This window comes from Xenopus laevis, chromosome 7L (genome assembly GCF_017654675.1).
Source record: "Xenopus laevis strain J_2021 chromosome 7L, Xenopus_laevis_v10.1, whole genome shotgun sequence".
NCBI lineage: Eukaryota > Metazoa > Chordata > Amphibia > Anura > Pipidae > Xenopus > Xenopus laevis.
This window is the reverse complement of record NC_054383.1, coordinates 60,717,073-60,730,766: the sequence shown is the minus strand read 5'-3', so window position 1 is coordinate 60,730,766 and position 13,694 is coordinate 60,717,073. Positions and strand designations below refer to the sequence as shown.

The 13,694-nt window shown below is 39.2% G+C and overlaps 1 protein-coding gene across 1 annotated transcript in view; it reads right to left on the bottom strand.

The window, feature by feature from the left end:
• Window positions 1–13,694, bottom strand: part of slc43a1.L (solute carrier family 43 member 1 L homeolog) — a gene marked incomplete at its 5' end in the record, with an annotated part of 502,690 nt that overhangs the window by 366,934 nt on the left and 122,062 nt on the right. Inside the window, 1 exon segment of the mRNA NM_001094328.2 lies at window positions 1,892–1,968. Within this exon segment, the coding sequence (NP_001087797.1) occupies window positions 1,892–1,968 (77 nt within the window).

Below are 13,694 nucleotides of genomic sequence, written 5' to 3'. Positions count from 1 at the left end.
AATGTAAACCAGTTAGTGTATTATTCCCTTCATGTTTATTAAAGTGAATTAGTGCTGGCAGACCCAAAAGTGCAGGAACTGGGGGTTTATATACACACCTTGGTCAATTGGACTGTCCGATATGTCTTTCGGAGTTGTTGATCTGATGCCCTGAGTCCAGGGTTTTAGACACCCAGGCTATAGAATTTTTTTCGGTCAGCATTTCAGTTCATGTATCTAGGTAAATAATAAAACTGAGCTGCACTTTTAATTAATTTATTTGTAAATAAAATCCCCCTTATCACCACTTGCCCCAAATTAGCTGCCTTTTCTATTTGCAAAGAGTTTATCCTCTTAATTTTAACTTATGTAGGGAAGTGTTACTTGCCCTTTCCCTTAATGCAAAACCCTGTGCTTTAAATCAGCTGGGAGCTGTTTGTAATGTGGTGAGACCAGTCAGCTTCTAATCTTGTGATCTCTCTGAAGGAGGATACCCCTCCTATTTTCTATTGCCCCTGTCCCTTCCAAACAAAGTTTGGCCCCATATGTTTACTTTACAGTCCTGTGACTCATTTAGCAATATTTAACAGAACCAATTATTAATTTTCCCCTTTAGCACCAGCACCTCCAGCTCTCCCATTTTACCACTCAGATTACTTGTATTGTAAACAATCAATACTGACACCAGCTTGTAAATTTTGTATACAGAATTGTAGTCCTCCCTGCCATTATCAATACCCTCCACACCACTTTTCTCCATGTTTTATAAAATCATTCTTTAAGACTTCCTTCCTCTTCTAACTTGTATCACTGGCACACATACTATATTTGTTATACGGAGATGCAGGACTTGACACTCTGTAGCTGAGAAAATGCTTTATTTATAAGTGCAACAGAATACTCACATCCAACTTGTACACACAGAGCACATTTAAGTTCACTTGACAGTCTCACAAACATCCTATAGTGTTTACATCCACAACTTCACATGGTGCCAAAGATTTGGAACCCCCTCCTAGTGTTTCTACCTGATTTTTCTTTAAAATACTACATATTTTTGCTCAGGTGTATTTTAGCCATAGCACTCTAAACTCTTATAGTATGATATGGACAGCATTTAATACCGTCAACACCTATGACACTGGCACTCACTGGCATCACAGCAAAATTAAGTTGGTGGAGGATCAAAAAGTGGGTATGGCCAATTTCCAGTGCTGCAATTCATCTAGCTCCAGAAGAAACTAGAAGAAACACACCAGATGGGACTGGGCTAGCTTTTGTCATTGCTAATGCTAGGAAAGAGACAGCTAATAACAGCTATTCGGGTCAGCCTGTGCCCCAGCTAGTAAGGACAGCCTGGACCCCTGTGAGTACCCTGCAAGTTAGTGGTAAGTGCTGGGTATAAAAAGTACCCTGGTGTGGTTTAAACCTTGTGCCTAAGAAGATGTTTGGGGGACCCAATAGCACCTGGCAAATCTGGAACCATTGGGTTAAGCCCTTGAAAAGGCAGTGTGAGAGTCTTCCTAAGAAAGGTATTGAAGGATAAAGGGAAATGGGGTGAATGAATAGATAAAAAGACAATGAGTAAAAAACTTTTAACTAATTTATAAAGTGTACAATATAATCAATTTGACATTTTACCAATTATACACTATGTATATTGAAGTTTTGCTGCAATATGACCTGTTTCACTGTGCATGCTTACAAAAGTTGATTCATGCAACACCTGATAACCTTAAATATTGTGGTGACCCTTGGCAACTTTTAGTTATGTGGGCACAGTTCATCTAAGTACTTATAAATTGCCAAAGCTGGCAGATATGGCATCATGCTTTTACATCCCCTGTTATACAAAAACATTAATAGTAGAATATCATTAGATAAAAAAACATCACAGATAGCAGATACTTACAGTGAGAGACGTAAAAGTCAAGCATATTCCTCCAAACCCATTTAAGGAGAGTGCAAGAAATATCAAAGGTGCGAAAACTGAAAAAGAAGAAATAAACATGAAGGAAAGTTTTACACCTATAAATGTAAAAAAATAATTACATTACCAAACATATTCAATAAAATTAATATTCAATATATTGAAAATTGATATGAAAATAATTCAAAGTTTATACATATTTTAAAAGTTAAAGATGCTTTGATTTATTTGGATTTACAGTCATTTGTTAAAGGTGCAGTATACCCCCTAGCTGAATATAAGTAAAAACGACATGTGTTGAACATACTTTTTGCCTAATGCTGTTAATCACAAATAATGCATGTTTTTTGATATTTCTAGAGCTAAACAGGGCAAAACTTGAATTGAATCTACTCCGTGTTCGGTCCTTGTTAATGAGAGACTCCTCTGAGGGATTTTTTGTGTAATTGCCCATCTGTAACAAGAAATAAGGCTCTAAATAACAAAGAAAATAATAAATTGATAGTTTAGGAATGCGTATCAAACATTTTTTGTGCTAAAATCAAACTAATTTATAAAGCCTTGTGTCTGATAAATGTGGCAGTAGTTTTGTGGAGATTTCTATATCAGAAAACAGCATACTTTAGATTCGAAGGCTTAAGAGTCCCTTGACAGTAATTTTGCCCTGCTAAAGTGTAAATTCGGCTGAATCCAAAATGGGGAAAAATGAGCAAATACTGTATCTCTTATTACTTCAAACTACCAAACCACAAAGCTTTCCTAAAGGTGGCAGTTTATATAAAATGTCTGAAAATTGCCTCAAAGCTTCAACTTTACCGTCTCTTATGTCATTATATACCAATATAAAACATTTTAAATATGAATTCCAGGGGGATTACCAAAGTGTCTGGCATGTAGAGACCCCCAGATCACAAAAGGGCATGCAAATTATCTTGGCTGAATGTTATGACATCAGTCATAACATTATCTATCATAACATTGTCTTTAAATGATATATATAATTTTGCCATAGAAGTATTTGCCTGATGCTTTTACATTACCTTTCTTACTACACTGTTCCTCTATGAATGGGCTGCAATATTTGTGCAGCAGTAGTCCGTTAGCATTAGAAACTAACGGACAGGTTAAGATGGGACAGTCAGGTTGACAAAACAGTCAGGTTTATGAACTTCAAGTGATAATTACTTACAAAAACAGAACTATCAGCCAAAAATGATCAACATGACCTATAGGTAACTTTTAATGTAGATTAATATTTTTAATGTCAGTATCACTTTAAGCTACTGTTAAATCTACTGTAAACTGATTTACTGCATTTTATGTTGGGTAAAGCCACAAAAAATGTTTGCCCAAGAAAACCATGAGGGTAGATAGTAAATGTTCCTATGGTTGTGAGTTTTGGGGGCTACAACCAGCCTTATTCTCAAGAGCCTCAGGGTAACTCATTCCTGGAAGGGAAGAATATTGTAGGGATGCATCGAATCCACTATTTTGGATTTGGCCGAACCCCAGAATCTTTCTCGGAAGATTCGCCGAATACTGAACGGAATCCTAATTTGCATATGCAAATTAGGGTTGGGAAGGGAAAAACATTTTTTACTTTTGTTTAGTGACAAAGTCACACTATTTCCTCCCTGCCCCTAATTTGCAAATTAGTATTCGGTTTGGCCTGCCAGAAGGATTCGGCCGAATCTGAATCTTGCTGAAAAAGGCAGAATCCTGGCCGAATCCCGAACGGAATCCTGGATTCGGTGCATCCCTAGAATATTGGAATAACCCCATTCAGGACACTGCAGATGAGATTGCGGGTGAGGATGGCATAGCTGGAGTGGTGGATATGGAGAATGGTAACTAAAAAGATTCTGAAAAAAATAATCTTTTGCCTTTTAGTGCAGAGATTCTACCTATCTTGGCTTTCTTGACCCTAATGTAATTGCCACCCAAGATGTAAAGGAGACAGTAGAAAGGGCAGAGGCTGACCAATGAGTCTCTAAAGCTCCCTTGCTATCAAGGAGCTTCCCTTAGTCTGTTATCCTGGATGAAATTGGTGTAGCACCGGACCTATTGCAGTGTCCCCAGATGAAAGGTACTTTTGATCATACTCCTGCAACATCTCAGGGTGGAATCCACAAAATGCAATTGGGATGATCGGTGACACAGTGAAGGGGCGAATATATAAATTCCTCAGCCAAGAGGAGCCCAGGGATAAGTGGAACACTATAGAGGAGGATGAAGTAGGTGAAGCAGATCCTTATACCTTCTCATCCCTGCTGTGATTATGTTTCAATCCCTAATGGGTTTAACCTAGACACAGATCAATAGAAAAGGCAATATTACATATGCAATAACAACTAATGAATTCAGGAACAATTGAAAGTATAAAATAAAAAGGAGAATGATAAATCAAGTTATATATGAAACATTCCACAAAGAACTTCCCACACCAGTCAGTTGAACTGGAGAAGCTGCTCGGATGAGTAGTGAAACGTCTTCAATTACTCAGCAAGTCCAGTTGTTTTTAGATTTACCTGTACTAGATATACCATGACCTGGATGAATGAAAAGCCTCATAGTCATCCCACCTAGAGTTTAAACTCAAGGGGATGCGTGTATTTAATTCAAATATCCAGAAGGCTTCCCTGTAACTTAGTTCTTAAAAGGTCGCCCCCTCTGGCAGGAGTCCCAACCTTTTCTAGGATTTGCAGTTTTAAATCATAAGAACCTCTATGTGTACATTCTTTGAAATGTCTAACCAAAGGAGAAGTTTGAATTACAATTGCCATAGTGTCTCATCTTATATTCTTTCTGTGTAGCATTTGATTTAAAAGTGACACTCTTAGCTATAACTTTACAAGTTTTACATGTGTTAGCACCACATGGATACATGCCATCTGAAGCCAATTAGATTGGGAAGGCTTGGAAGTTATCATGCTAGGAGCAAGTTTGTTGGCTACAATCAGTGCTTTCAGAGAGACAAATTCAATAGAATGGCTTAGCATGTAAAACTTGTAGTCATAGCTAAGAGTGTCACTTTCAAATCAAACGTTACACAGAAAGAATATAAGATGAAAAAAAAATCCTTCCTTTACTTTTGTAAAGCCACAAAAATGTTATTCAGAAACCCCTATATTTTCATTATTACAGAAATGGACAAATCTAAAATGGGTAAATTACTTTCTGCTCTAAACTACCAACAATCACGTCAAAGCTTGCATTCACAATATCTTATCTCATAGATGTCATTAGCTATCAGCGCAAAATATCAAAAATATGAACATCAAGGTTCCACTGAACTGCTTGATGCCCAGCATGCTTAGGGCTATAGAATTATATTGCATGTAGAAACCCCAAAATATACCTTGTGCATACTAATTATATAACAGAATTATACTGCCTCATTTATCTGGTATAAGTTGAATATATGTAAGTAAACACCATAAATTTACTGCATCATTTACCTGGTTAAAGTTGGATATATGTTAAGTGAACACAAGAAAACCATATATTTCTGGAAAGTACACATTCTGCCAAAGCCAGAATGGATAAATAAGTCACAATATGCACAATCATATGTACCACATACATGCATTTGAGATGCTGGAAAGGCAAATTGATTTGAGTGAGACTGCAATATAAATAGGAAAGCATCTGAATAAAAAGATAAGGTATAAAAAGTAACAATGATGCAATTGTAAGCTCACAGAGCAAGGTTAGTGACCCCCATTTAAAAGCAAGAGAGATGTAGAGGAGGAAGGCAAATTATTTAAAAACTATAAATAATAAAGATCAGTTTCAAAGTTACTAAGAATACTCTGAGGAAGTACCATGAGGTACGAATCCGGTCAGTAGTAATGACAATGTGCACTGTGTCAAAGCAGACATGCAATTAATATAACAATAAATAAAGAAGCTTTTATTGTTTCATGAAAAACGAGCCATGGAAATCCATTTTTGAAATTTGTGAGGACGCTCTGTTGCCAGGGAGCTGGATCTTGGACATGTGATGGTTGGGAGCCAATTGGGGAGCTTCCACACTGGTGAGAGAAGTGGTATAATATACTAAGTTAACTTAAAGGTGCTGATAAAGAAGAACCAAACCCCAAACCCTAAAAATGAATATCGTTAAAAATGCCATATTTTATACACTGAACTTATTGCACTAGCATAAAGCCTCATATTATGACATTTATATTCTCTGTGTACTGTATATTTTGAGTTGGTCCCTAAGCTCAGAAACTGACCGCAGCACAGAGCATGTGCAGTGAATCCGCACAAATGGACATGGGGAGCTGCTAGGGCATATATGAAGGAACAGATCTTCCCTGCTATCGGGCTGTGGTTGCTTTGGGCTGTACGAAAGCCAAAAACATGATGTACAACATTTCTGGCCTACTTCTTTAGTTTTCCTTTAAGACATTTCTTCACTTTTCAATAGCATATGCATAGCCCTCCCTAGAGATGCTTTTTGCTCAATTGTTTCTGAACATGGTAACCAAACAGCTCCTTAGACAGACAGGGAGAGGGCTTAATAGTGCTCAGATGCCATTGGTGAAAGGCAAATAGTATATAATAATGAATGATATTGGACATTTCTGCATTTTTTCCAGCCCAAAAGGCCACTTTTTCAGCAAAACAAAATATAGTAAAATTAACAACATTTTTCACTGCTGTCTAAACTGAAAGTTTCATTGTGAAACTGTATCCACTAACAAAAGTTTGTGTAGGGACCATAGGGTTAGTTTCCCCTTCGGTCAGAGCCTCACGGCTGAGAGTGGGGTTTCCTAGAGTTTCCAAGTGCAGAGCTCTTGGATTGGTGCAGCATGGCTGATCCCAAAGGAAGCCACAAGGTGTCACTGTGCACCAATATAAGAGGAGATTGCCATGTGCTCACACATGCATCTTAATTTGGATCTTGATGTGGATGCAGGATGGAGTGATCGTTGGCTGGGTTGCTGCAGTGGCAGACCTCAGGCTGTGTAGATACACCATATGACTGCTATGCCCTGTGTAGGCTCATGGATAACTAGACCCTGATGTTCCAGAAGATTGATGCAAGACACTGGACTTTAAAGGCTTGCACTGTAGAGAGTACTGGGAGCTACAGTTCAGCAAATGGATCAAGCAAGTGATGTGCTCGACTGGGAGAGTCTGGTGCCTATAAAGATTTCATCGCTGTGGATGCATGTCAGCTCTGTGTGAGACTACCTGTCTGTGTGACTCCTTTGGGTAAGTGTTACTTGAGGGAAGGGGTAGGAAAGGATGAGGATCCAGCCATCTCCTGTTTGGAGAAACAGGCTATTTGTGTGCCTGCCATGTGGGAGCAAATACTTTCCATTGGGAAAGTATGTGGGCAGATAGCGTTACCTAGGACTGGTACTCTTTTGGGGACAAGGGATTGAGACTCTTGGGCTGCCAAAATGGAGTAGTGTGTTTGTTATATAATAAAGTGTGTGATCAAATTGTTGACATAATGGGGCCACCGCAAGTGTATTCCCAGATCCCATTAGGTGGAGGCACTGCCAGAGAAGCATTCCTAGTACCCTTTCACCTCGCAAAGGGGACTCAAGTTGGTAAGCAGGTACGAACTTGGCACCAGGGGGGTTTGCCAAGTGGGCATTACATTTGCTAATCCTACTGTACCTACAAAAAGTATCCAAGGGGGCCAGGGAAATTCGGGGCCCAGACCAATCATGGGTCTGCTGTACAGCACTCCTTTCTGTCTCCCACAGAGCAAGTGTTTAGGAATACATGCATGGGTAGGAGAGTGGTTCAGGACCTCGGCTTAGTAGATTCAATGGGACAGGAGCTGCAATTTTTTTCGCAAGGGGGCTCAACAAACATCTGTGTAGATTTACCCATGCACATTACATTTAAACCACAAAATATACCTTGTGCACACTAATTTCACAGTTTATATTTCAAATAATTTAAGTTATGTACTGCCTAATTTATGTGTGGTAAAAGCCAAATGCAAAATGAAAAGCATCATTCAACTGCAAAGTACTAATCTGCAGGGCCAGAGCTAGGGGTAGGCAGAAGAGGCAGGTGCCTAGGGTGCAAAGCTTGGGGGAGCACCAGGCACATACCTCATATGCAGCCTACCCCTAGTCCAGCAAGTGTTACCTGCACTCTCTGAAGTCAAAGTGCTTTGTGCATGACAGTACACCCTCGGCTGTGTGCGGTTGTGCACGCATGTCCACAGTTGTGCATGCGCATCCTCAGTTGTGGTAGGGGCCAAAGTGGCCGGTCATGTTGCCTAGGGCGCCCGGCTGATCTGGCCCAGGACTGCTAATTTGCCACTAAGCTATGCTAAACTTTTTTTTTAAATTTCTGAATTATCCCAACACTTGCATTTTACCCCATGGCATCATATGCATTTTACCCTAGTGAGCTTGGTAATAAGAAAAACTTTTTCATTTGCACTGCATCTCTGGTTTAAAGGCACAAACAACAAATCTATAATGATCTGTACGTGAGAACCTTTTGGAAGAGCTGGACTAAACTCAACTCTACATGAAAACCCCTGTCAGCTCCAGTCTTCACAGATGCCCTTTTGGGGCCTCGACTTTCTGCTGCAAATTACACAACTATTTTGCACATTTTGTAGTGAGAACACTGATAATGATGAGGTGAATATTTTTCAACCCTATCCCACCAAAAGCTAACCCATGCTCAGCACAATGCACTCAAAAGAGATGGGGTGGGAAGAGCCAGGTATATAAATAGGAGCATTGCAGATCTTTTATCTTTACAGCAGTAAGAAAACCATGCTGCTAGAGCAGTTGCTGAATGTCAACTAAGAGACACGTCTTGGCTCCAGGGCCTGCATTCTTGTATTGTATAGAACAGAATAAATGGTGCAATCAGCAAACTGTTGCACATTCAGTCCAACTTAAGTCCAATAGGTTCTATTGGAAGTCACTTCTTTAAACTATCACCTGTCTTACCCACATAACTCATTACTTCAAATATACCTCAACTTCAAATACTAGGGCCTACAAAGTATGGCACCACTGTAGGCATGTATATACAGTAATGGAATTAAAACATCAAAAAACTTCTTTATCCACCAGTACAATATGAGACCATGACCCATTCCTTGACCTGAGTGGCTGGAAATGAAATTAGAGCCTTGACGAAAAAGATCCTCTTGTCATTCCTTGTCACCACCATATTGCAGTAGTATATAGATAGTATGTCACTGTAACAATCAAGTTAAACTCCAGGGTCAACTATTTATAGGAGCAAAAAGATGTTTGAACAGTGTTGTTTTCAAATGCATGCCAAGTCATATAGTTTGATGTGTTTGGTCCTTGGTCTTCTCTTCATGACACACTAGGGAAAGCATTCCAAACAGTAAATGCTGGAAAGTCATAGTCAGTTGTATGACAATCACCATTCTCCATGCAGAGGTCACTGAATCTGAATATGACTTTAGGGGTCATTTACTTACTGAAGTACAGTTGTGGTTGAGCAAAATTTACAGCAGTTGTTGGATAAGTTATATATGTTAATAAGGTAGATACTTTTTCAATTGATTGTAATGGTTAAAGTTCATATTATGCAAAGCCCTAACACTCTGGTTGCAAAAGGTGAGCATAATCAAATATTTTTAATTATTCCAATTTTTTCTGTAAAAATAAAACAGTAGCTTGTACTTGAAGGTAACTTAGAAGCATGAGTACATATTGATGGCAAACAATCCTATTTGTATATATAGAAAAGCACAGCACTCTACCCAACTATCTTAGTTCTAGTCTCATTCTACCACATTTAGAGGTGGTGCTGGAAACAAAAAAGTTTGGCTTATAGAAAAAAAGAGAAAAGAAGTGTTTCCAATCAGCACTCGATGAGGTTTTACTAGTATTAAGTCAAACAAAGGGCATTAGTTCATTGGGCCATCCAACTATAAACTCCAAACACCCATACTATTAAAATTTTCATGTTTAATTCATCATTTTAAAATATAAATAGTTGATACATACAAAATTTCATGGCAATCCAAGTATCCAGTACAAATACATTGAAAATAGAAATGGATTAATCAAAATGATATATTGAATAAATGCAGTTGATAAGTAAGAAAAATCAGGCTGGTAAATTCATTCCAAGCCGTTTTTTCCGATACTTCATAAATCCTGTTAAAAATGGAGGAGGAAAAATGTAAAATTGATAGATATATATTTGCTCCAAAGTTGCAGTATGAGATTTTGTTTGAGATGCCGCGTGCTGAAAATTGAAAAGTCAATAATGGCGTCTGTGAAGAAACCTTATACTATTGGTTAGACGCCCAATTAATGCAACGAGTTCCGCTGCTATCAAAACGAAAACTTTCAGTAGTGCTTGTAATAAATACGCCGGGTTAGCCGCTTACTAGACACACAGTCTTTTTTTGCACTAACTCTTCCACGGTATCCTAAAAGGTCCGATATCTCTGGTATTTCAATAGCAAAGTTCAATTCGCTGTTGTCAGCAGGGAGTATATTAGAGTTATAGAGGAGAGCTTAATATCCCACACTTTAAGATGTCACCGCCATATACGTTACCCCCCGGTAGCTTGCTGGAATGTTTGATGCGGCTCAGTCATAAAGCTCGCCGTCCAGGATGCGGGGTATGTGTGGGCGGCCTTCTCCTTTATACAGATGATACTTTATGTTCTTTTTATCTCCCGGCTGATTATGTTCAAGCTTAGCGTGGCCTCACTCTCTGCTGCAACTGTTAGAAACCGGAACAAATACTGCCTCCAATCCTATTTGGTTGATATTTTTAAATATGTTTTAACAGACAAAAAGTATACCCCAAAAAGTATACTAAAAGTATACTTTTAGTGATACTTTAGTTTAAAAAAAGAACCCCAGGTTCGAAGTATTTTGGATAATGGATCATATACCTGTATTAGATTAATGGAAAAAGAAAAATGGATTGCAGGAAACCACATTATACTGAAGGCAAGAATTTATCAAGAAATTTGGTGGGTGAAGTCATCAGCAGATAAGTTGGAACTACTGATTAATCAGTTCTTCGAATGATAATGTCGATTTGTCCAATGGAAAGATTGGTTCAGAATTCATAAGGAAATAAAAATATTTTACCATTATATTTCTCTCTACAGCACTCTATGACTTGTAAGCTTCCGGTAGCTAAAAATCCTGTCCCGGCACAGATTTCAGCACATAAATGGAGACTGACCACCTTAAAAAGAGTTCAAATTGCCGCTTTGCTGGCTTTTATTTGCAAGAAACACAAAATCTTCAGCCCACTGGCTTCACATGGGGAATCACATATGCTTCACATCATAGCAATAACAGTCCCGCTTCACACCCTCACTGGTGTTCACTTTACACACAGTTGAGTTTAGCCCTCAATGGCTTTCAACAGACCACAAATCCCAGAATCCTCTCTGGGCACACTTGAGACACTCATCTCCTGGGAGCGGTTTCTCTCTCCAGACTATTGGAGCTCTCTCCAACTCAGGGGAATCACTCTTGTTCCCTGGTGCTCACAAGCACATGTAGCCCCTCACCCTCCTTCCTGACTATTGGAGCTCTCTCCAACTCAGGGGAATCACTCTTGTTCCCTGGTGCTTACAAGCACATGTAGCCCCTCACCCTCCTTCCTGACTATTGGAGCTCTCTCCAACTCAGGGGAATCACTCTTGTTCCCTGGTGCTCACAAGCACATGTAGCCCCTCGCCCTCCTTCCTGACTATTGGAGCTCTCTCCAACTCAGGGGAATCACTCTTGTTCCCTGGTGCTCACAAGCACATGTAACCCCTCACCCTCCTTCACTTCAGGAGGTATCTATCAGGAAGCAGCAGCCCTCTGAGTTGTTGCTCCACACCTGCTTTTAACTATCCTTAATTAACTCTAACTGCCTTTAGCTTGGCAGCTGCAAAACCCTTACATGGAGCAAGGGATGGAAGCCCACTCTGCTCTCTTACATCCACTGCAGAGACCCTTAATCCAGCTTTTACCAAGCCGGTTCAGAATTTCCACAGCTTTACTTGCTGCAGCACCACACATTTCCCCAGAGTTTTGCTTTCACCAGCTTAATGCTGGTGAAATACACACAATATCGTGCCCTTTAGACACCCATATCTTACAGACTATATAAGGTAATTGTAGGTGGAGAAGATAATTAGACTCACATATAAAATCCCACACTCTGAAAGTCCAAATTAAAGGCAGTATGCTCCCCTTTTTTGGCATGAGTTAAATGAATACGGCTTGTTTTGAACATTCCTTCTAATCTGAAAAAAATATATATATCACTTCAATAGAGGAACACTCCCTTTCAATTTTAATGAATGTCTAGGTGCCAGTAACTGGAATGCAATAGGGGAAACTTTCTCAAGGGAACAGATACACTGTGCAGCACAAACCCCTCCCCCATATACAAGAAATAATGGTGCCAAACTTCATATTGTCATGGCAACCAGTAAACAAAACACTCCATAACGTGTAAATACAGTAAACAAATTATGTGTATCTGGTCCATGAGTGAAACCATATTCTAATGAAACAAGGCAATATAAGTGTGTTGTGTCCTGTGTTGTCAAAAGCAGTATAGCAAATAGCCTGACAGATGCACAAAGTGATAATGTGTGTGATGCCAGCCTGGTTTATAAAGAATGAAGCACATGTATAAGGTAAACCGATTGCTCAATACCTGGCCATGTATAAGGTAAACCGATTGCTCAATACCTGGCCATGTCGAAAGTCGTATAACAGTGAGTTAAGTGGCTTCTCTTCTTGGATTTGCACTGCTCATTCCTAAGCCATGTAACCATGTAGCAAGCAATGCCAGTCAGCTTCAAGGGCAAACAAGGTACTGAGCTGTATTAAAAGGGGCATAGATTTGCAGGAAGAGGGGGTTATTCTTACACTGTAGTGCTGTTAAGGACCCATCTACAGTTTTGGTCTTCAGCGCTTAAACTGGATATTATTGAATTAGAATGGTGTAGAGAAGGACATCTAAGCTGGTATGGAAATTCTCAGCTAAGGGGAAAAACTGGCCAAGTTGGGGTTGTTCTTACTTGAGAAGGGGGCTTAAGGGGGGATATAATAATTATATATAAATATATAAGGGTATTTCTCTAATGCTTTATTTACCAGTAGGTCTTTCCACCTGAGCAGAGGGCACCCATTCTGATAAGAAGAAAGGCGGTTCCATCTGATTATTCGAAAGGGACTTTTTTTTTTACAGTAAGAGCTGTGAAGATGTGGCATTCTCTCCCTGAATCAGTTGTACTGCCTGACACATTAGATAGCTTTAGGAAGGGGTTGGATGTATTTTTAGCAAATTAAGGAATAAAAAATGAAAGATAGCTCATAGCACAATTTAATCCAGGGACTGGTCCGATTGCGATCTTGGAGTCAGAAAAGAATATTTTTTTCCTTGGAGAGGCTTCAGATGGAGTTTTTTGCCTTCCTCTGGATCAACTAGTAGTTAGGCAGGTTATATACTGTATAAAGACTTAAAAGGTTGAACTTGATTGATGTGTGTCTTTTTTCAACCTAACTTACTATGTTACCCAGAAAAGCTGTCCATTGTTGCTTATAATTGTACATCCTTAATGATGAAGGTAAATTGTGACTTTGGTTAGAAAGAGAGAGAAATGGAAAAGAAAAATAAAGAAACAATCAAGAAAAGCAAGACTAAAGGTGAAAAGCTGAACAGCCTGCTAATATGAAACTGATCTCTTTGTCCTTTCCGATGAACAGAGAAAATGAGGGTTTCTCCTTTAGACCCCCTAGGGCAACAGTTCCCAGGACAATCATACTAA